At 42.5% G+C, this 23388-nt stretch overlaps 1 protein-coding gene across 1 annotated transcript; it reads left to right on the forward strand.

Moving 5' to 3' along the window:
- On the forward strand, window positions 1–23053 carry LOC105058279 (uncharacterized). The gene is given in 6 exon segments (XM_073249094.1): window positions 1–227; window positions 1466–1598; window positions 2160–2234; window positions 2286–2595; window positions 21668–21997; window positions 22000–23053. Coding segments are annotated over 6 exon segments (1875 nt in total). The 3' UTR covers window positions 22800–23053.
- Window positions 23054–23388: the final 335 nt, after the last annotated feature.

Raw genomic sequence — 23388 nt, forward strand, 5'->3', positions numbered from 1 at the left:
ATGACGGGCGAAAAGGAGTGGATTTACTGTGTGCCAAGTTCTGACCGTACCATGGGTCGATATGATGTCAGGCGTCTCATGAATGCCGAGCGATTCGCTGGCGTCAGGTGTCATGTCGGTGTCAGGTGTCATGTCGATGTCAGGTATCCCGTCCCGTCGGTGTCAAGTGTCATGTCGGCGTCGGACGTTCTGCAGGTGTCGGATGTCCCGTCGGTGTCAGACGTCCTGTCAGTGTCAGACGTCTCGTCCCATCGGGAGGGGAACCGCCGTTTCCGCCATCCCTTCGGGGACACGAAACGTCGCAGCCTTTATGCCACGTGGCGCGCGGCCATTGGGATGGGTTCGTTGGAGCGGATGAAGGTGATGTGGCTCGATCTGAAGGTAGGTGCGTCGAACCGTCGGGCCGATGGGCAGCCCGGATGACGCCACGTGGCAAGATCTGGGGAGTCCTCGTTGGTCGTGCCTTCATCTCGACCATCGGGGGGCGCTATATATACAGGGTTGCCCCTATTCAGTTTTTTACCCTCCTCATTTCACTGTCGAGACTCTGCGCGCGTAAGTCCTCATTCCAGGTACTCTCCTCCGCTTCCGTTCTTCTTAGTAGTTCCTTCTCCTTCTTTCGAGGGCCATCATCATCTTCACCATCTCCTTCCTCTTTATTCCCTACCGTTTGTTTCAGTCCATGGCCAGAACGTCTCCACGAGGTGGTCGGTCGGGAGAGCCGACTGACGATACTCGATCGACCCCGGAGGTGGAGATTTCTTCACTTTCGGGGCCGAACGTCGATCGGCTTCGGAAGCAATACCGCATCCCGGGGCAGTTTCGGCTGTTCGTCCCTGGTGCCGACAGTCGGATTAACAGCCCGTCTGAGGGCCAGGTGGCCTTCTACTTGGAGGAGCTCCGGGCCAGCCTTCATTTTTCGGTTTCGAAGTTCGTCCGAAACATCCTTGACTATTACGGGCTGTGCCCGGCACAACTCACGCCGAACTCAGTTCGGCTGATAGTCAGCTTCGCGCTTCTGTGTCGGCTTTTGCCGATCGATCCTCGGATCTCCCTCTTCCGAGCTTTCTTCGTCCTCCGACCCCACCCTAAAGCCCGAGGGTGGTGGTACTTCGTTCCTCGGAAGGGGCTCTCCTTCATTACTGGTCTTCCGTCGTCCATTCACAGATGGAAGAACCAGTTCTTCTTTGCATCATCTTCCACTCCTTGGGGGTTCCCTGTCCGTTGGGGGAATCCCCAAACTGAGCCGAACGAGAACAGTCGGGTGGAGGTCGAAGATCGGGAGGACTTCCACCGACTGAAGGACATCTCAGTGCCGAAGCAGAGTGAGCTCGTCACCGAGCAGGCCCTGTATGACGCCGGCCTTAGCCCGGTCCCCCGCCTAGGTCGGTTTTTCGTTCTCCTGGCCCTTTTTCTTCTTTTTGTTCCTTCTTTACGGTACTGACCATCTGTCGTCCTTTTGCAGATATGCCGCCGAGATCACGACTGACGGCAGCCGACGTATGTCAGTACGCCGTTCGAAAGAGGCCGGTGCAAGGGGCCGGACCGTCGCGGCCTCCCAAGAGGCCCCATGCAGCTCCGCCGAGCAAACCTACCGGGTCAGGGGCGGAGCCCATCATTGCACTGTCGGCGCCGACAGTGCTTGTCGAAGTCCCGTCTGACGGATCATCGGGCGAGGGTGCCGCTTCGCCCGAAAGAAGGGCTGCTGAGTCCATAGATGGTGCGCCGGCCGCCCAGCAGGCGGAGGAAGATCGGGAGGAGGCTCACGAACCCAAGCAACCAGCACCTGCTGCCGCCGCACCGTCGGTTTAGACTCGGTCGGGCTCAAGCCTGCTGTCGATTTCCGACGTCAGGGCCTGGGCGTCCGACCGAGGGAAGGCCCCGATGGCGTCGGGCGACGAAGGACGGTCGGCTGGCGGAGGATCGACCGACTTCCCGCTCCCCGAAGGTGCGTCAGGCCTGGCCAACCATGACTTGGCCAGAAGACTGTGCCAGGCGCTCCTCCTTCCTACCGACATCGACGCGATGAAGAACCAGCATGTCTCCGACATGCTGTCTTCATTTTATTCGATGATGATCCGGGTGAGTTTCTCCTTTCTTTGCCTTTAAGGCAGTTCCCATAAGTTTGGTTCCTTAACGGTTGGTTTTGTTTTGTGCAGCTGGTCTTCAATATATCCGAGCTAGAGGTCGGATACCGAAAGTTCGGCGACATGCGCGCGGCTTGGAGGGACAAGGTCGCGGCCGTTGAAGCCGACAAGGCCGTCCTAGTCGACCAGCTGCAATAGTCGATCGAACTGGAGGGCCGACTTGAGAGGGAGGTCTCCCGACTTACAGAGGAGGTCTCCCGACTCAAGGGAGCTTTGGCGACGTCGGAGTCAGAGCTGCAGTCGGCCAGGGACGACGCAAAGAAGAAGTCCCGGACCGTCCGTCGGCTTCGGTACGAGCGAGACAACTTCGCCAAGGAGCTGGAGGCCGACCGCGAGCAGCTCCGAGCAAGCCTCGAAAATCTTGCCAAGGCCGAAGAAGGCTTGTCCATCGCCCAGACCGACGCAGACATTGCGAAGGCCGAAGCAGAGTCGACGAAGGAGGCCATGGGTCGGGCCGTCGAAGACTTCCGTGACTCGAAAGAGTACCGAGAAGAGCTTCTGGAGAGCGGCTTCCTTTCGTATCGGGTCGGGTATGAAGATGCTCGGGAAGCCGTTCGAAGCCTGTACCCGGAGCTTGATCTCAGCAGCATAGTTCTGTCGGAATCGGAGGCCCCAACTGCGGAGGAGACGGCCGAACCAGTGTCGGAAGGCCTTTCCACCAGGGCAGAAGCCGAAGAAGATGTAGAGCAGGCTACTGAAGATCAGGCGGCCCCGACTGCCGAAGCCAGAGTGGATTCGCCGACCGTCCCCCGTCGCTATCCAATGGAGGAGGCCGACTCCGATGATTAGTCGATTTTTGTTTTTCTTTTTTTGCTTTTGCTCCGGCTTGTATTCGGGCTTCGGCCCAACTTTGTAAAGCCTATTTAGATCTTCAATGAATATCAAAGTCTTGGACTTAAACTTTTTTCCTCTGCTTGTCTTTCTCTTTTGATGTGTCGTGGAATGCGTCCGAACACGTAAGTCGCTAACCCATATAGATCAGTTAGGACGTTCGGCAATTCGTACCGTCACGAAGGTAGAATAAGTTCCGACTTTGAATCGGCCTTTCGATGGTCGAGGGCCTAAGTCGGGCGTCCTTCGCCCGGTTGTGAGTCGGGCGCGTTCGTTGAGTCGAAAGCCGACCGACCGTTGGATAAAGTTTGGCAGTCGGATCCCTTCCGGTGCGTTCAGTCGGATGTTGTTCGACGCGTTTAGTCAGGGAAACGATGATAAGTCGGATCCCGATACCCTTGTGTCGGGTATTTACACTGCGCCTCATGATATACGGTGGTAAGCCGAATATCTTTCGGTCGGCCGTAGCTCGGTCGGTGAGTCATGAATGCGACTGTGGTCGCATCGTGTGATAGACGGTGGCAAGCCGAATATCCTTCGACCGACCGTAGCTCGATCGGTAAGTCGCGACGGCGGTCGCGTAAGCCTTTTCGCCTTTCTTTGGTCGGGGCTCAATCGGTAAGTTAGCCGATAGTCTGGCCCGAAAGTTCGACCGTAGAAGGAGTGTCAACTCCCGTCGCCGTGGATGGTTCGGCCCTTGTGAGCGCCCGATACGTCGTCGGCGGTTGGGCCGTCGGTTTCACGCAGACACCAAGTCCGAGTCGGGACGTCGGGACTCGACCTTCTTGGTGAGCGCCGATCGTCAGTCGAAGAGTTAAAACTCTAAAATTTGAAATTGGATTTGTATTCTGAATGAACAAATACAAAGTTCATTGGTGATGCAACTTCAGGTTGTCGGCATTTCAGGTCCGGAGAATGGGTTTCCCTTCCAGAGTCTCCAATCGGTAAGCCCTCGGCCCATAGGTGTCTGCTACCATGTAGGGCCCTTCCCAGTTCGGAGCCAGCTTCCCTTGGTCCAGGGGCTTCGAGACTTCTGCCTTTCTCAGGACTAAGTCCCCAGGCCTGAAAAGCTTTGGTCTGACCTTGGCGTTGTAATATCGGGCTACCTTCTGTCGGTATGAAGCCATACGAAGTTGGGCCTCGTTCCGCAGTTCGGAGAGGAGGTCTAGGTCGGTCCTCCGGCAATCAGAGTTGTCCGGCTCTTGATACCGCTCGACCCTGGTAGACGGCAGCCCAATCTCAAGTGGAATCATCGCCTCCGTCCCATAGGGCAAACTGAAAGGCGACTCTCTGGTCGGAATGCGGGGGGTCGTTCGGTAAGCCCACAGAACGAAGCCCAGCTCGTCGACCCAGAGGCCTTTGGCTTCATTCAGTCGGGTTTTGAGCCCGTGTAGTATGGTCCGGTTGGTCACCTCGACTTCGCCATTGGACTGTGGGTGCCCGACTGAAGTCAGTCGGTGCGTGATGTGAAACCTGACGCAGAAGTCTCTGAAGTCTCGGTTGTCGAATTATCGCCCATTATCGGTGACAATGGTATGCGGCAGTCCGAACCTAAAGATGATGGATTTTTGGACGAAGTCCTCCATCTTCCGCTCGATAATCTGCGCCAGGGGCTCGGCCTCCACCCACTTGGTGAAGTAGTCGATGGCGACGACTATGAACTTTCTTTGGCCCGATGCTGGAGGGAAAGGACCGCGAATGTCGACCCCCCACTGAGCGAAGGGCCATGGAGCGACAATAGGAGCAATTTGGCTGGCCGGTCGGTGTTGTACGTTGGCGTACTTCTGGCATGGTTTGCACTTTCGGACCAACTCAGCCGCGTCCTTCCTCATGGTGGGCCAGTAGTAGCCCTGTCGCAGGACTTTGTAGGCTAGGGATTTGCCCCCCAAGTGACTCCCGTAGATTCCTTTGTGCACTTCTCGGAGAGCATAATCTGCGTCAATCGGTCCCAAGCACCTGAGCAAGGAAAGGGAGAACGACCTTTTGTAGAGTCGGCCATCCATGATCACGTATTGGGAGGCCGACCATCGGAGCCGCCTGGCCTCCATAGGATCTTCAGGGCTGATCCCGTCAGTCAGGAACCGGACAATCGGATCCATCCAGCTTGGTTCAGCTGTCAGTTGTAGCACCTCTTCGCCCTGGTCGATACTCGACTGCTCGAGGTTCTCCACGAACGTCCGGCCCAAAGAGTCGAAAGCCGAGGTCGCCAGCCTGGAGAGTGCGTCGGCCCGGGCGTTCTCCGACCTAGGGATGTGGAAAATTTCAAAATACCTGAGGCGCGTTACGAGATCCTTCACTTTTTGGAGATATTTGGCCATAGCTGGATCTCGCGCCTCGAATTCACCTTTGACCTGCCCCACGATCAGCTGAGAATCGGAGAATGCCCGGAGGCTGTCGATCCCAAGTTTCTTCGCCATCCTCAAGCCTGCGAGGAGCGCTTCATACTCGGCTTGATTATTGGAGGCTTTGAAGTCGAATCGGAGGGCGTACTCGATGATTACCCCATCCGAGTTGGTGAGCAGGAACCCAGCCCCGCTCTCCTGAGCGTTTGAAGCTCCGTCGATGTGCAGTACCCAGGTGGAGACCGGGTCTAGCTCGGAGATCGCGTCTCATCCCGGGTCCATACCTTCCGACCCTTGGTCGGCCGTCGGGCATTCGGCGATGAAGTTGGCCAGGACCTGGGCCTTTAAGGCAGGTCGCGGTCGGTACTGTATGTCGAACTCGCTGAGCTTCATCGCCCACTTCGCTAGTCATCCCGAAGTATCAGGTCAGCGCAATATCGCCCTCAGGGGCTGGTTGGTGAGAACCACAATGGCATGCGCCTGGAAGTATGGGCGGAGTCGCTGCGTGGAGACGGTCAGGGCGAAAATCATCTTTTCCATCTCCGAATATCGAGCTTCCACACCGCGGAGCACTCTGCTGGTATAGTAGATAGGTTGATGGGTTCGGCTCTCGCTTTCTCGGACGAGCACCGAACTGACCGCCTCAGGGGAGGTGGCCAAATAGAGATACAATGTCTCCCCGACCTCTGGCTTTATAAGCAGCGACAGGGAAGCCAAGTACCTCTTCAGATCCTCGAAGGTCCGTTGGCACTCATCCGACCAAGAGAAGCCCTTCGCCTGCCTCAGAGTTTTGAAGAACGGGAGGCACCTTTCAGCCGATCGAGAGATGAATCGGCTGAGAGCGATGATTTTTTCGTTCAGTTGCTGGACCTCCTTCTTGGTGTTCGGATGGCGCATGTCGATGATTGCCTTTATTTTCTCAGGATTAGCCTCGATTCCTCGCTGAGAAATGAGGAATCCGAGAAACTTCCCCGAGGTCACCCCAAAAGCGCACTTAGTCGGGTTCAGCTTCATTCGATGTCGTCGTAGAGTGCGGAAGGTTTCTTCGAGATTCCGGACATGATCCAGAATCTGCTCACTTTTCACCAGCATGTCGTCCACATATACTTCCATGTTGCACCCGATTTGATCTTTAAAGACCTTGTTGACAAGTCGTTGATAGGTGGCGCCGGCATTCTTCAGCCCGATGGGCATTACTCGATAGCAGTAGAGGCCCTTGGGGGTCACGAAGGCAGTGTGCTCCTCATCTTCGGACGCCATCCGAATCTGATTGTACCCGACAAAGGCATCCATGAAGCTGAGCAGTCGAAATTCGGACGTCGCATCCACCAGCTGGTCGATCTTTGGAAGTGGAAAGCTATCTTTTGGACAGGCCCGATTCAGGTCGGTATAGTCAATACAAATTCTCTACTTTCCGTTGGCTTTCTTGACCATGACAACATTGGCGAGCCAATCGGGATATGTGGCTTCTCTGATGAAGCCCGCCTCGAGCAGCTTGTCCACTTCTTCGTCGATGGCCTTCTACCTTTCGAGAGCAAAAGATCTTTTCTTCTGCCTCACCGGCCTCATCGTCGGATCGATGTTGAGTCGGTGGGTTATTGTCTCCGGGGGGACGCCCGATATATCTGCTGTCGACCAAACAAATATGTCGGCGTTGGCCGTCAGCAGCTCCGTCAACCGTTGCCGTTCTGGGTCGGGTAGTTGAGACCTGACCCATACCTTCCGATCGGGGTTTTTCGCTATCGGGATCGACACGAGCTGCTCGGCCGACGAGCCCCGTTCTTCCTCCTCCCATTGGTCCAGTTTGTCAATTGTCAGGGGGCCCCTCAACTCGTCGCTTTGAGCGGAGATCTAGAAGCATCGGCGAGCGAGCTGTTGGTCTCCGTGCATCTCCCCGACTCCATTTCTGGTCGAAAACCGAACCAAGAGATGGTACGTTGAGACAATCGCCTTGAGGGTGTTTAGTCCGGATCTTCCAAGTATGGCGTTGTAGGCCGAAGGCACTTGGACGACTGCAAAAGTCAAATGAATCGTGCTTTGTCGTGGTTCGGTGCCGACCATCACGGACAGGGTAATTTCACCTTCCGTCGCGACGGCATCTCCGGCAAAGCCTATCAAGGGCGTAGGGACCCTCTTGAGTCGGTCGATTGATAGTCGCATCCGGGAGAAGGTCGAGTAAAACAAAATGTTTGTTGAACTTCCATTATCTACAAAAAAAATTTTTACATCATAGTTTGCTATTATTGCCGAGACAACGACAGCGTCGTCGTGGAGAGTTTGGATGCCCCGAACGTCTTCTTCCGTAAAAGTAATCACGTCGTCCGGGCGCAGCTTCTTCATGGGCTCCCCTCCAGCAGACGTCCCCGGACCAAGTCGTTTGGAAATCATATTGATGACCCCGACCGTCGGCTGATTAGTGGTCGCTTCCTCAGTCGGCTGGGGTCGTCGGTCGGCCACTGGTCGAGTCGGCGGGTTCCTTCAAAATTTATCGAGATACCCTCGGTGGATGAGAGCTTCAATCTCATCCTTAAGCTGGATGCATTGCTCGGTATTGTGGCTGTGGCCCCGGTGGAATCGGCAGTACTTCCATCGGTCGAGGCCTTTTGCCTTCAGAGGTGGAGGCCGCCGCAAGTATTCTTCCCCCTCGATCTCCATCAAAATCTGCGCACGGAGAGCAGAGAGAGGAGTGTAGGAGTCATACCTGGGGCGTGTCGGCCTTGGAGTCTGCCGTCGGGGCGACTTCTGATTCCGTCGCGGAGGCGAGACCCGACCATCGGTCGGGGGCCTGCTTGGTCCGGCGGGGTCCCGACCCTTCCTTCGCTTCTCCTTTGGGCCCTTGAACTCGGTCGAGCGCCGGTCAGAGGCTCCTTCATCCGTACGCATATACTTGTACGCGTGCTCCAATAATTCGACATACGTCTGGGGTAGGATCTTGTCCAGGGAGTAAGTGAACCGGGATGCCCTCAGCCCCCGTTTCATGGCCGAGATAGCCATGTCTTCGTTGAGGTCCCGGACCTCGAGCGTGGCCGTATTAAATCACGCCACGAAGTGTCAGAGAGTCTCATTTTCTCTCTGTTTGAGGGAGAAAAAGCTGTCCGACGTTCGCGGTGGCTTCCGACTGGTGCTGAAGTGAGCCACGAAAGAGTGCTCGAGCTGCCCGAAGGAGTGGATACTTTCCGATCGAAGACCAGAGTACCAGGCCCTAACAGCTTTGCGGAGCGTGACGGGGAAGCCGATGCAAAAGAGAGCATCGGTTGCCCCCTAAATCGTCATGAGAGCTTTGTAGCTCTCCAGGTGGTCGATTGGGTCGGTGGAGCCGTCGTAGGGCTCCACGTGCGGCATCTTGAACCGATTGGAGATCGGTTCATCGAGAATGAGTCGGGAGAGAGGTTGGGCGGTCTGGAAGTCGACGTCATTAGAAGACTTCTGTCCGTCCACCTGCAACTGTGCAAGCCGATGGTCGATTTCCTCGAACCTACGTTCGTAGTCGTCCGTCCGTCGGTGCTGGGAGACCCCAGGAGTGGAGTCTCCGAAAGATTTCGAGAGTGAGGCGGACGGCGTTCGCAGTCGCTTCTCCTTCCTCGCTCGTTCCAGCTGGGAGGGAGAAGGCTGCTGGGACCGACGGGCATCGCGCCGCAGCCGCCCCTCCTCCTCTCCGTGGGAGCGCTGTGGCAGGCGCTCGCACGGAGGCGATAGAGATCGATGCGGGCGTCGGTGGCTGCTCTTGGAGGGCATCGGACGCGCCGTCGGTTGCCCGATCGGTGATGGCGGCAGCCGTGCCGGTTGTTGCTGGAGGCTTTTGACCGTGTCCGTCAGCACGGTCATCTGCCGTACGATTGCCGCGATCTGCGCCTCCGTGGTCACCGCGGGGTGCGGAGAGCTGGGTTCCGCCGCAGAGGGTGGAGGGGAGGCCTCTTCCCGGTGGGAAGAGCGCCTCATCGATCCGGTGACTCTCGATCGTTGAACTCTTATCTTTGTCATTAGTGTCTACTGAGCCCTTCCTGGCGCGCCAATCTGTTGCGGCCAATCCCCTCGTCGCCTGGTCGTCGGGAACGAGCGCCTGCAAAAGAAAGTCCACGCTGACCGGAGGCAGCTCCGGCGGGGACCCTCCGACGGTCAAGTCAGAGAGGAGACTAGGCAACAGTGAGAAGAAAGCAAAGAACTCAACGAGAAGGAGAGGGGGCGAGCCTGTGAGTTTCGAAGGGCCTGTAGCACTGTAGCCTTCCCCGATATATATAGTGGAGCGTAGTATAGCGCCGTCATTAATGACGCAGACAATTGAGGAATTGTCAACTCACTGTAGACTGTCAGAGTCACCGTAAAAGTGTCACGTCGTCGTGGGGCTGTCAAATCACTTGGGTTGACAATACCCTAGGCGGGATAATGCCCCTAGGCGGCAGTGCCGCATGCTGCTGTCAGGGCTGACAGTCTCTGGCAGCAGTACGGCAATCGGAGGAGTCGGTCGACCTTAGGTCGGTGGCCAGCTGAGTGGCGTCGGGTGGAGATTCGGACCCCTCCGACGGTCAGTCGGGCTTGTTGCGAGAGTCGGCCATCGGACTCCCTGGTGCAGTCGGTCGGGAGAGCGAAAAAGGTCTGCCCGACCGACATATCCTCAGTCGGCAGAGAGCCGTTAATCGGTCGGTAATGTCGTCCGGCGATCGGTCGGTCGGGTATGCCCGATTATAAGTCGGCGTGAGCGGGGTCGGTCGGTATTCCCCAACACTATTTTTATATTATTAAATTAATTCCCAGCATATTCTAAGTGTTTAGCATCTCTTTCTTTCCTTCAATTGTTATTTTATATTGATTATTATTATAATTTTTTGAAGTGATTAAGTTAGTAACTCATATATTTTATGTTGAATCATTTTATTATTTTATTATTGGTAATTTTTTAGATATTGTCAAGTTGTCTTTCCAATACTCTACCCGCCTTTACCACTGCTCCAACCTGAGATCCTGCCTCCGTCCGCCTCCGCCACTGCTCCAACCTGAGATCCCATCTCCACCACGGTTTTGTTTTCTGATCTTTTACTTAACTCTACCAGCTATTAAGCATTATTACTATTTGTTAGTAACTCATGCATTTTATGATGAATAATTTTATTATTTTATTATTGATATTTTTTTAGATATTATCTTATTTTATATTGATTGTTATTTTATATTGATTATTATTATAATTTTTTGAAGGATTAGGTTGGTAACTCATATATTTTATGTTGAATCATTTTATTATTTTATTGTTGGTAATATTTTTAGGTATTGTCAAGTTATCTTTGCAATACTCTACCAGTTATTAAGCATTGTTAGTATTTGTTAGTAATTCATGCATTTTATTATTGATAACTTTCTTAGGTAATATCTTATTTTATAATATTGATTGTTATTATAATTATCTTTTTAATATTATAGTATAGTGAATAACTTCATTGTCTTATTCTTGGTATGATTTGTATAGATATGATTATGATTTACTTAAACATTGAACATCACAACAGTCGACAGGGATGAGGGAACTTTTACTGATGTTTCTATAGCGGTTATGGATTCATCATGAAATACAAGATTTAGAAGATGGCTAATATTATCAAAGAAAAGGAAATAGAGATCTTAATATTATTAGAATACAATCAGAAACTTCTACTGATATAGGTAATATTTTATCGAGACATATTTTCTAACATATCAAATATTTAAAAGTATTATTATGGATATTATTTTTTCAGCTATAAATTTTATCCAAAAAAATGTGAGGTAGAGATTTTGTGGTCCGAAAGATTTAGCTGGAACTTCTAACCTAAGACCAGCACCTGTACTTAATCTTTTGGTTGGAAGTTAGTATTATTTTTATTATTATTATTAAATTTTAATGATTATATTTAGTTTTTTTAAGTTAAATCTTACATACATTATTTTTAGGAAGATTTACTCAATCTTGAAATTTTGGTCAGCCTAACTGTGTATGTGAACAATGTGGTGCTAGTATGTGGTATGAAGAGAGAACAGTGAAATCAAAAAAACCTTCAAATCCTAAATTTTCTCTATGCTACTCAGATGGTAGAGTGAAGCTATCATTTTTCAAAAATATACCTCAGGTGCTCGATGAACTACTTTCTTATGATGGTGGCCGAAAGTCAGCAAGATTTTGAGAAAATATAAGAATATATAATTTTATTTTTTTCTTTACTTCGATGGAAGAAAATATTGATAACTCTATTAATTATGGTTCAGGCCCTTATATTTTCTATCTGAATAGTCAAAACCATCATAAAATCGGGTCATTGTTACCTATTAAGGGCAACAAACCTAAATTTACTCAATTATACATTTATGACATTGATAATGAGATCTCTAACAGAGTTAGTTGTTTAACCATGAATAGTGCATCAAATTCTCTAGATCTTAATATCATCGGAGATTTGATGCAAATGTTGGACAGCTGCAATCCTTTGGTCCGAGCTTTTCAAATGGCACATAATAAATTTCAAGAATCTGATATTGCTAAGGTCAAACTTCAATTTTTGAGTGATAGAAATATGAATACAAGATAATATAATAGCCCTTCATGTTCTGAGGTTGCTGCACTAATTGTTGGTAATTTTAATATGCATTCTTCTGGCTATGATATTATTATTGAACATCAAACTAATAGTTTACATCGTATCAATAAATTACATCCCAGTTTTATGGCAATGTAATATCCATTAATTTTTCCACATGGTGAGGATGGTTTTCATACTGAAATTGTAAGAAGAAGTGTTACTAGAAAACAACAACAAAAACGTCAAAATGTGAGTATAAGAGAATTTTATGCTTAACGATTGCATTATCGAATATCTGAAGCTTATACATTATTATGGGGAGGCAGATTATTTCAGCAATATATTGTTGATTGCTATACTTGTGTTGAAGAGAGCTGTCTTTGTTGGGTCAAAAAGAACCAACCTCAGCTACGATCAGAATTATATTGTGGGTTGAAAGATGCTATTCTTAGAGGGGATACTAGAGCTTCATCAGTTGGTAAACGTATTGTATTGCTCTCCTCATTTACTAGTGGTCCTAGATATTTTATGCAGAATTATCAAGATGCTATGGCAATTTATCGATGGATAGGTTATTCTGATTTATTTATCACATTTACTTGCAATCCTAAATGGCCCGAGATTAATTATTTTTTAAAAAATATACCAGGCCAACAGCCTTCTGAACATCCTGATATCATTTCACAGATTTTTAAAATAAAATTAGATGGACTTCTTCACGATCTGAAGTATGAGAAAATATTTGAAAGAGTTATAGCAGGTTTATATTATTTCTTATTTTCTATTAATTTTTTATTATATTTTTGTTATTGTATTATTAATTTTCTAATTTTATAAATATGATTTTATTTATGTTCTTTTATGTAGTTGTATATTTCATTGAGTTTCAAAAGAGAGGGCTTCCATATGCTCATATTCTTCTGTTCGTTCATGATAATGATAAATATCCTTCTGCTGTGGATATAGATCGTATCATCAATGCCAAAATTTTTGATGATAAGAATGATCCAATTGCTTTTGAAGCTGTCCAGCAATTTATGATTCATGGTCCTTGTGGGGTTGTAAATCCTTCTTCTCCTTGCATGATGAATAACAAATGCACAAAACACTTTCCAAAGAAGTTTAATAAAACAACTATAGTTGATAGTGATGATTTTTCAGTATATCGACAAAGGAATGACAGCAGAGTAGTCGAAAAAAATAGAATATTACTTGATAATCGTTATGTCATTCCTTATAATGTCGAATTATTGATAAAATATCAAGCTTATATTAATGTTGAATGGTGTAATCATTCTCGATCAATTAAATATCTATTCAAGTACATCAATAAAGGCTCAGATCGAGCAACTATAATCTTAGAGAAAATTAGAGAAAATTCTAATATTAACAATGAGGATCATAGACTAGTTGTGGATGAGATCAAGTAATTTTTAGATTACCTCTACATTTCAGCTTCTGAAGCATCTTGGAGAATATTTGATTTTGGTATTAATTATTATGAGCCCAGGGTTGAGAGACTTAATTTTCATCTTCATGATCAACAGTCCATTACTTTTATGACTCTGCTAATTTACTTAATGTAGTAAATCAGCTTCAAATTGAAGATATCATGTTCACAGAGTGGATGAAGATGAATTAAAAATATGAGGATGCAAGGACACTAACTTATACGGCATTTTTAATTTATTGGGTATGGCATAGTAATGTGAAGGAATGGAAATGAAGATTATGTGAAAGATGTATTGAAAGAATATATTATGCACATCCTGTAAGTGGTGAGAGATTTTATTTACGAATGCTATTGAATATTGTAAAAGGACCTACATATTATGAGGATATTCGTACTGTAAATAGTATCACATATCCAAATTTTAAAGATGCATGTCATGCTCTTGGTTTGTTAGATTCGAATAAAGAATGGAATGAATATTTGACTGAAGCTGGTTGTTGGGCAACAGATCTACAAATGAGAGTTCTATTTGTTATAATGCTTTTATATTGTCAGGTATCGGATCCATTACAACTTTAAGAGAATAATTGAAAATTAGTTTATGAGGATATTGTATATAAGCAGAGACAGGTTATCCAATTTGATCGATTGCAATTGTCAGAATCACAGATAAAAAATTATGCTCCTCATGAAATTGAACAGCTGTTAATTAAAGGTGGTAGGTCTTTGAAAGACTTTCCTCAATTACCTTTGCCAGATGTAAGACTTCTTGATCAGAGACAAAATTACCTAATTCAAGAAGAATTATCTTATAATATTGAAGAAGTTATGAAAGAGCATAGAAAATTATTTACTGATCTTAATATTGAATAGTTGGTTATCTACGAAACTGTTATAGGAGCAATCTCGACTAATAGTGATGGTTTGTTTTTTATTTATGGATATGGTGGTACTAAAAAAATTTATGTTTATAAGACTATTCTAACTGCAATTAGAGCTGAAGAAAAAATTGCATTAGTTGTTGCATCTTCAGGCATTGCTGCTTTGCTTCTACCAGGCGAGACAACTATACATTCAAGATTTCGTATTCCGATAATTATCAACAAGAATTTTATTTGTGAGATTAAATCTGATAGTCATATCACAGAATTAATCATAAGTGCAAGAATTATTATCTGGGATGAAGCTCCAATGGCTCATAGATATTGTTTCGAAGCTGTAGATAGAAGTTTAAGAGATATCTTATGGCACGTAGATCTTGAGAATATATATAAACTTTTTGGAGGGAAGGTAGTACTTCTTGATAGAGATTTTAGACAAATTTTGCCTGTTGTTCTTAAAGGCCAAAGATATTGTTCAAGCTTCTATTAATAGATCATATTTATGAAACTATTGTCATGTATTCAAATTACAAACTAATATGAGATTGGTGAATGGTGAAAATTCTATTACAAATGTTCAAGATATTTTTCAGTTCAGTAATTGGATACTGAAAATTGGCAATCACGATATTGATGATGGAGATGGGGACTATTTGATTGAATTTTCATCGAATTTTATCATCATATCACAGAATGATCCACATAATGATATAATACAGAGTATTTATTTATTTTGATTTGAGTTCAAAATTACTTGATAGAGAGTATTTAAATGAGAGAGCGACTCTTGCACCTACAAATAAAATTATTGATGTACTAAATGAGAGAATACTTTCTTCAATATCTGCAGAAGAAGTTATTTACTTATGTGCATATTTAATTTGCAAGACATCATCTAACTGTACAGAAGAAGATCTTTTAAATCCTATCGAGTTTCTTAATTCTCTAAATTTTTTTGGATTTTCAAATCATAAGTTAAAGTTAAAGGTATGGGTGCCAGTGATGTTACTAAGAAATTTGAACCAAAGTGTTGGTCTTTATAATGGTACTAAATTGATAATTACAAGATTATTTTTTAAGATTATAGAAGCTGAAGTTATCAGTGGAAGCAACATTGGCGATCGTGTGTTTATTCTGTGAGTGGTTTTGTCTCCAACTGAATCTAAATGGCCTTTCATATTGAAGCAAAGACAGTTTTCTTTTTCTGTGTATTTTTCCATGACTATTAATAAGAGTCAAGGACAATCATTAAAACAAGTTAGAATATATTTATCAAGGCCTGTATTTACTCATGGACAGCTATACGTTGCACTATCTAGAGTGACTAGCAAAAATGATTTAAAAATATTGATAAATAACAGTGAGCATTCCAATGATTATTGTTCAACGAAGAATATTATTTATAAAGAGATTTTTTTAAATTTATAAAGTTTGTAATTACGTCTTAATATTTCTATCTCGATTTCATATTTATTTTAATTATTCTGTAGATATTAATATATATTTATTACATATTTTTGATCAACTATAAGATATAATATAATTTATTAAGTGATTTAACAAATGAGAGAAACAACTGAAAGATAAAAGTTAGAATTGACAGAATATGAGATTTAATTAACATAAAGAACAATGATCTTATAAGTTTGGACATACTTATTATTGACGAAGGGGTACCTTTCTTTTCATTTATAAATATTTTTCATTCTTGCATTCATTAATATTTTTCTTGCAATAATTAGTAATACTTTATTTTTGATTTGTTGGTTTGTTAGGGTAACCATATGCATGCTATAATCAGAAAAAAATATTATACATAAATTTCGTATATTTATTGAAGAAGGTCATATATATCTTATTACTAATCTCAAAGTTATACACACTAATGGAATGTATCGTCCTATAAAGAATGATAAGAAGATCATTTTTCTACTGACCACGAAATTGAAGAAAATATTAGAAGATGATATATGTCCACCTTGACACAAATTCTATTTCATAAATTATGAAGAAATGATGAATCGAGTTGATAATCATATCTATCTTAGAGGTAAGAACAAAAATTACATATATCTTACTTAATCTTCTGATTATTTTATTAAACTAATAAATACTTTCTATATTTTGCAGATGTTATTGAAAAATTGATTACCATTAGATTTTTGGAGAATGTTCATGCTCAGAACTCTAATGTTAAAAAAAAAAAATTAGAGCTATTGATGCTTGAGTATGCATTCTGCTTAACATATACTTTATAATTTATATAAAAATATATTATTTATCTTTCTAATTCAATCTGATATTATTGTAGTAGACTGAGGATAAAGATAACTCTCTGGGATAATGCTACTGACTACATAGATGAAGCTAAAATTTTATAGAATTCCACTCATCCAGTTCTAATTGTAACATCAACAATGGTTAAAATATTTCGAGATATTTGAAAGATATTTTTAATTTTTTTATATTAGAATTTTATTCTTAATGAGATATTTATATTATAGGTGAGCATTATCTTTCCTCTATCAGTACAACAAAAATTTATATCAACTTGGATATACCTGAAGTGGAAAGCTTTAATCATAGGTATTGTTTACTTATTCGTTATTTTACTGTTAAACTATTTTATATATGACAAACTACTAACTAAATTTGATAATTTTTTTAGATAAAGATTTATTATGTATAAATGATGTTCAACAGATTATATTTCAAAGCCAATCACAAATTTCTTTTGCTGATCCATTGTCTATTAAAATGATGACAATTCAAGACATAAAATCTATCGAGTAGAATTGTCATGGACAGGTGATTGAAATTATGTAATGCTAAAACTTCATTTATATATCATGTAAATTTTTTAAATTTGATATTTATATTTAAAAATATATAATCATAATTAAATATTGAATTATTTGATTTATAGGAGATCATCTTTAATTGTGAGGCTCTAATTAATGATATCAAAATAAGATATGAATGGTGCGATACCGCATATCAAGTTTGTCAGAAAAAAGTAAAATGCACTGATGTTGGATTCTAGTGTGATCGATGCAATATAGAGCCTAAATATCTAATGTCAAGGTTTGTTTCCTATGTGATATTTAGAATTTACTGATAAAAGATAAATATATACTTTAGATTATAAAAAAATTAAAAATTTATATATTAGATATTTTAATATCACATCTCTTGCTTGTGTCCGTTATAATTTTTTATTTGTTAGTTATAATAAATTTTAATTTAGTTCTATTCGTTTTTGTTCTTTAGATACTGATTATAATTTCATTGGAGGATTATATTGGATTTGCATCGTTTGTCCTTTTTGATAAAGTTGCTCAACGGTAATAGATAAATCAGCTAAAGAATTATGCATGGATAAGGTATATACAGTATATATCTCATATTTTATTTATCTAATAAATTACTTGACACTATCGAATCGTGTATTTCTTTTCGTGTAGAAAGATGATGATTCTACTGTTCCCGTAGAAATCAAAAAAGTTATAGAAAAAAGTTATATCTTTCAAATTAAAATTGATGAATACAATCTCAAACAAGGAGGAATAAGCTACATTGTTCTTAAAATAGTTTCGAATGATACATGCAACGAATCAGAAAGTAAGAAAAATCAAGGAAAACCCATTGTGAGTGATGTATTTTTATTCTTTTACATATGGATGATTATATTTATATATTTTATTCTAATAATTGATAACTAAATTTTTTTTTGCAGATTGAAGTAGACTAGGATGAAATTTCTGTTATTGATATGACTATGAAGAAAAGAAATATACGTGTGATGCAAATAGATGATGATGCTGAAAATGTTGATTTAAGAAATAATTTCTCTATCAGCAAAAGATAGAAATAATTATGTTACTTCTTATTATTATGTTATTTAAATATTTTGAGTTTAAGCTTTCATTTAGAATATTTGATATCATCTATAATTATTGGGCACGTGATTGAATCTTCATCTTGGAATAAAAAGGATTGATATTTATTATAATCTAATCTATTATCAAAAATCAATATAAAACTTGTCCTATCATAGCTTTTTTTGATATATGAAATAATGGAATTGACTAACTCAATTCTTATGAAATCACAAATCAGATCATTTGTCCTTATCTTAACAAAAGAAACATGAACCTCTTCTATAGAACCATTTTTTTTATCCCAATTCAATACTAAGCAAGTCCAAACTAATTGAATACTTGTGTGATAAATTCCTCGGATTGACTTACCGATATAATTGACAATTCTAAGTTGGACATTAACTTTTTTCTGCAAGAGATCCCGAGAGAAAAATATTAGATTTTTAATTTATAAAAATATTATTTAGAGAAATAAATACATACCTTGCATCGTACGGGATTCTAAGCTAGTTTAAAAATTAAATTTTTTTGACTTATCAGGAACATCTTCTAGGCTGCATCACGAGCCTCAATGGCCAACTGGAGAACTCGTTCACCGGCCCCGGCATCAATTGTCAGGTGACACTGGTAACCACATAAGGCACCTAGACTCTGTAAATGTGTACAAAATTTATTTTGAACAATAAATATTAGACTCTAAAATGGCTAAAATTTAAACATATTTGTGAAGATATATAATACTTATGTGCGGCTCTGAATGTGGACGAGCTCTTTATCCTCCAGTCGAGTCAGAGGTACCGTGAGCCGAGCAAGCCTTCTATCAGGTCGCTAACTCTGAGAGTCGGATGCTGCTCCATGTGAGTGTGGGGTCACTGGTGATCTCACATCGTCCGAATATGAGAGTATCAAGATATCATAAAAAATATTATATTAGATAATAAAAAATAAAATAACATAAAAGAGAATATCTAAAGTATCAAAATTTATCTTGTGGTATGTGTGCCGCAGAACCATATGCGAGCTGGCTGTATAAGAATTCTCTCCTTCAGAGCTCCTTCTTTGGCTATAACGGTCCGACTTCGAAAAAGTATGATGTATAATTTATAAAAATAAAAATAAATAAATTTATAAATTAGTTATACAATTATAGATATCAATAACTCAATAATCTATAAGTTAACACCATTCTTTCGTGACTTTACAGTATCAGTAGAGTATATCCACGTATTACGTATCGGGTTTGAGATAGAGTTTTCTTACGCTGGGACTCGCGTCTATTGTTCGGGTGAAGGCAGAATATGTCAATTTATTTATGTTCAGCACGGTAGCATCGCACACGAAGAAATAATCAAGCTGCAGCCAGGACATGATTGGACTCATTGGGGACAGCTGCATGAAATAAACAATGGGTCCCAAGACACTGCGAAGGATCCATTATGAAACTGTGGGCCCCGTCGTGGTAGGTTGTACATCGTGTCAAGGGAAATTATATCATTGCTGGTCGCATTCAATCCTTGGGGGTCTTCTAGCAAAAAAAAAAAAATCCTTGGGGGTGCTCAAGATTCGTATCTCGCACTGGTTCGGGCTTCATCTTTCATGCAAAAAACTGGTTGTTCTTTTTTTTTTTTTTCGCAATATTGACCGTTAGATCGCACATCGCATTAGATATCAAAGTAGTCCGAATATCTTCCTTCATCATCTGCACAGATCATTCTGAGAATATTACTTCATCCAACGGTGGATTCACGCGAAGGAATGTATATCCTTATTTGAAGTGAAATATACAACCCCTGTCCCTAATCATGTTAGAGAAGAAATATCAAACCATTGTAATACCCCTTTCGTGGGGATTTTTATTTTTTTATTTTTTCCCTTTGGGTGGGGGCGGGGGGCACGATTCACGGGAGAGGTTGAAAGGTTTGGTTTTGCCGGTTGTCAATCAAATCATATTGTACAAATCTAATATATATATATATAAATTTTTCAATAAAAATTTTTTATTTGACAAGTTATTTATTATGGAGGAGAGAGAGGGAGAAGCAACAGAGAAAGATCGGAAGAGAATACGGCCATGGAGAAGGATGATGCCGTTTAATGCTAAAGGAATGGATGCGATGCCATGTTCATCGAAGATAGCAACGTTGAAGGCTCCTGTCGTTATCACGATTCCGTAAGCAAAATACTTACTTTCTCTCTCTTTTTTTCTCCTCTCCTTCCTCTTTCTTAAATTTACGGAGGAAAGAGAGAGGCAACAGAAAAAGATCGAGAGAGAATACGGCCACGAAGAAAGACGACACTGTTCGATGTCAAAGAAATAGATGCGACGCCATGTTAGGATAGCAATGTCGATGGCTCCTGTCGTCATCACGATTTCGTAAGCAAAACACTTGCTTTCTCCTTCTTTCTTCTCCTCTTCTTTTTCTTTCCTAAATTTCTTGCAACGGCTTCTGGTATTTGCTTCTTCTTTAACTTTGTCATCTCTTGACGCACAAAGATTGCTGTTTTTGTTTGTTAGTACTATCTTAGCCAGGAGAAAATAAAAAGATTAGGACTTTGATAGGTAGAGCAGATTTTGTAGTACCTCCATTCATATCGCATTGAATTCACTCGTCAAACGATAATTTTGATGAGTTTTTGATGAAAATTTTTAAAAAATTAGTGAAAGATAAGATTTTTTTTTTATAAAAAAAAGAAAAAAATGATATGCAATAGAATAATTTCTTCACCAATGCGATGCAAAATTATGGTGTTTCATATCAGTCCCTAATGGGACGGTGAGGTGGAAAAAGATCTTATCTTTAATTTTTTCTATCTTTCTTTTACTTTCATTGATTTTTTCTTCATTTCTTTCGATTTTTTTTATATTTTTTCATCTTCGAGAGCCTTAATCAGGTGGGAGACTTTGAGGTCCAGCGACTCAAAGCAGTGCCAAGGGTGGAGGAGGTCGACGACTCAGGGGCCGAGGAGCTCGGAAGAGAAAAAGAAGAGAGAAAAAAAAATAAAAAATATATATATTTTTGAAAAAAAATAACATTAAAGATCGTATATTACTGTGAAATTTATTGTCGAGACTTTTTGATTTTTTTTTATTTGAATTTATCTATACTTGATAATTAAATAAAAAATTTAAAAATAATAATTAAGATTTAAAAGATAGTTATCTAATATATGATTAATTATAAATCATTTTTTTTGAATAATATTAATTTATTATAAATTTTTAATTATTTTTTATATTCAAAGAATAGATATTGATCATCTAACATTCCGTATATTTTTAATTGAAAGTACACTCATTAAGATTCCAATCGATATCTCATAAAATTATTATTTATCATTATATTGCTATATTTTTACTCCATCTCGAATTCGAAGATACTGCGATTATTGATAGTAGTGATGGACGATGGTCAATATTATTAATTTTATTATTGAAAGAATTGAGAAGCGTACGAAAAAAATTAAAAAAATGAGAGATAAAAAAATTAAAAATATAATTAAAAATATAAATAATAAAAAAATTATAAATTTACGCAGGAGATTCACGATACGAAGGTTGTTCATTATCATAATTTTAAGTTAATAAGAACAAACTCCGAAACAGTCGGGAGAATACGACGATCTCATCTCCACCCTCCCACTAGATGAAGGATTGATTCCCACCCGCCTCCGCCAATACCAAGGCGTCTGGATCCCTGAATTCTTCCTCGGGGGCATCCTCGCCGTCCGGCAACGCTCCACGGCCCGCCCTGATGACCTCCTCCTCGTGAGCTACCCCAAGTCCGGCCAATACCAAGGCGTCTGGATCCCTGAATTCTTCCTCGGGGACATCCTCGCCGTCCGGCAACGCTCCACGGCCCGCCCTGATGACCTCCTCCTCGTGAGCTACCCCAAGTCCGGAACCACCTGGCTAAAGGCAGGGCCTTCGCCATCATGACTCGAACCCAACACCCTTTGGCTCACCACCCGCTCCTTAGCCTCAACCCCCATCAGTGCGTGGAGTACCTGGACAGCCTTTTCTTTGATGGCCAGCAATCCATGGTTGATGCCCTGCCCTCTCCTCGGATTTTCAGCTCCAACACGACTTACTCTCTGCTATCGGACTCGATCAAGGGTTCCGGCTGCCGCATCATATACATCTGCCGAGACCCTAAGGATGCGATCGTCTCCCGGTGGCATTTCAACGCGAAGATGAGCTCAAAGACGTCCAAGGAGCCGACTCCCTTGACGAAGGCCTTCGAGATGTTCTGCGAGGGCGTTTCCCCGTTTGGGCTGATATGGGACCACGCTCTCGGGTACTGGAAGGAGAGCTTGAGAAGGCCCGACAAGGTGCTGTTCTTGATGTACGAGGAGCTGATGGAAGAGCCGGTGGCAAAGGTGAAAAGAATGGCGGAGTTCATGGGATGTCCATTCTCCCCGGACGAAGAGAAGGAAGGGATGGTGGAGGAGGTCATAAGGTTGTGTAGCTTTGAGAAGCTCAGCAACCTAGAGATAAATACTACTGGTGTAATGAACTCCATAGTCTCGACAGCTCCTCCAACATTGGCGTCTTTCTTTAGGAAAGGGAAGGTGGGGGATTGGAGGAACCATCTGAGTCCGGAGATGGCGCAGAGGCTGGACGAAATCACCCAAGAGAAGCTAGAAGGATCCGGTCTGACCCTTGGAAGAACATGCTTGGAAGCTGCTGAGAAGGAGGAGAATCCAGTTCACCAAGTGTAGTAGCATGCTTTAATTTTCTGAGAAAGATCATGAATTAAATGTGCGTTAAGAGTGTGATTTAGCTTATTTTATCCTTTTCTAAAGACCATGAGAAGGATCCGCTCCGACCGTTGGGAGAACCTGCTTGGAAGATGCTGCAAAGGAAGAGAATCCGGTTCAGCTTTTGTGAGAAATATCATGAATTAAATGTGCCTCAAAGTGTGATTCACCTTCTTTTATCCTTTTCTAAATAAACTGGGCGAAGGTATTCTTTCCTCCGTTTGCATCACCAAGAAAAAGAGTGTGATTTAACTCTCTTTATAAACTTTGTTTTCCCATCATGAGTTGCTTTTAAGTAATAAAAGTTTATTCCAATGATATATGTCCATCGCATGGATAAGTCATCACAAATGTAAACAACTCTGTAGCTTGAATCATTTCGAGGAGCAACTCTTGCAGAAATCCATGTACACATAGATAACCCTATATTAGACAGTGAGAAAAAGTTACGGGGTTGATATATTATTTGGGTCCAAAATTTAATGAATTAAGCTTGCGGCTCTGCTTGAATTCCCAAGATGCGTGTGTATAGATGCGAGCGAAAGAGAGA

This window comes from Elaeis guineensis, chromosome 15, assembly GCF_000442705.2.
Source record: "Elaeis guineensis isolate ETL-2024a chromosome 15, EG11, whole genome shotgun sequence".
Classification (NCBI taxonomy): domain Eukaryota; kingdom Viridiplantae; phylum Streptophyta; class Magnoliopsida; order Arecales; family Arecaceae; genus Elaeis; species Elaeis guineensis.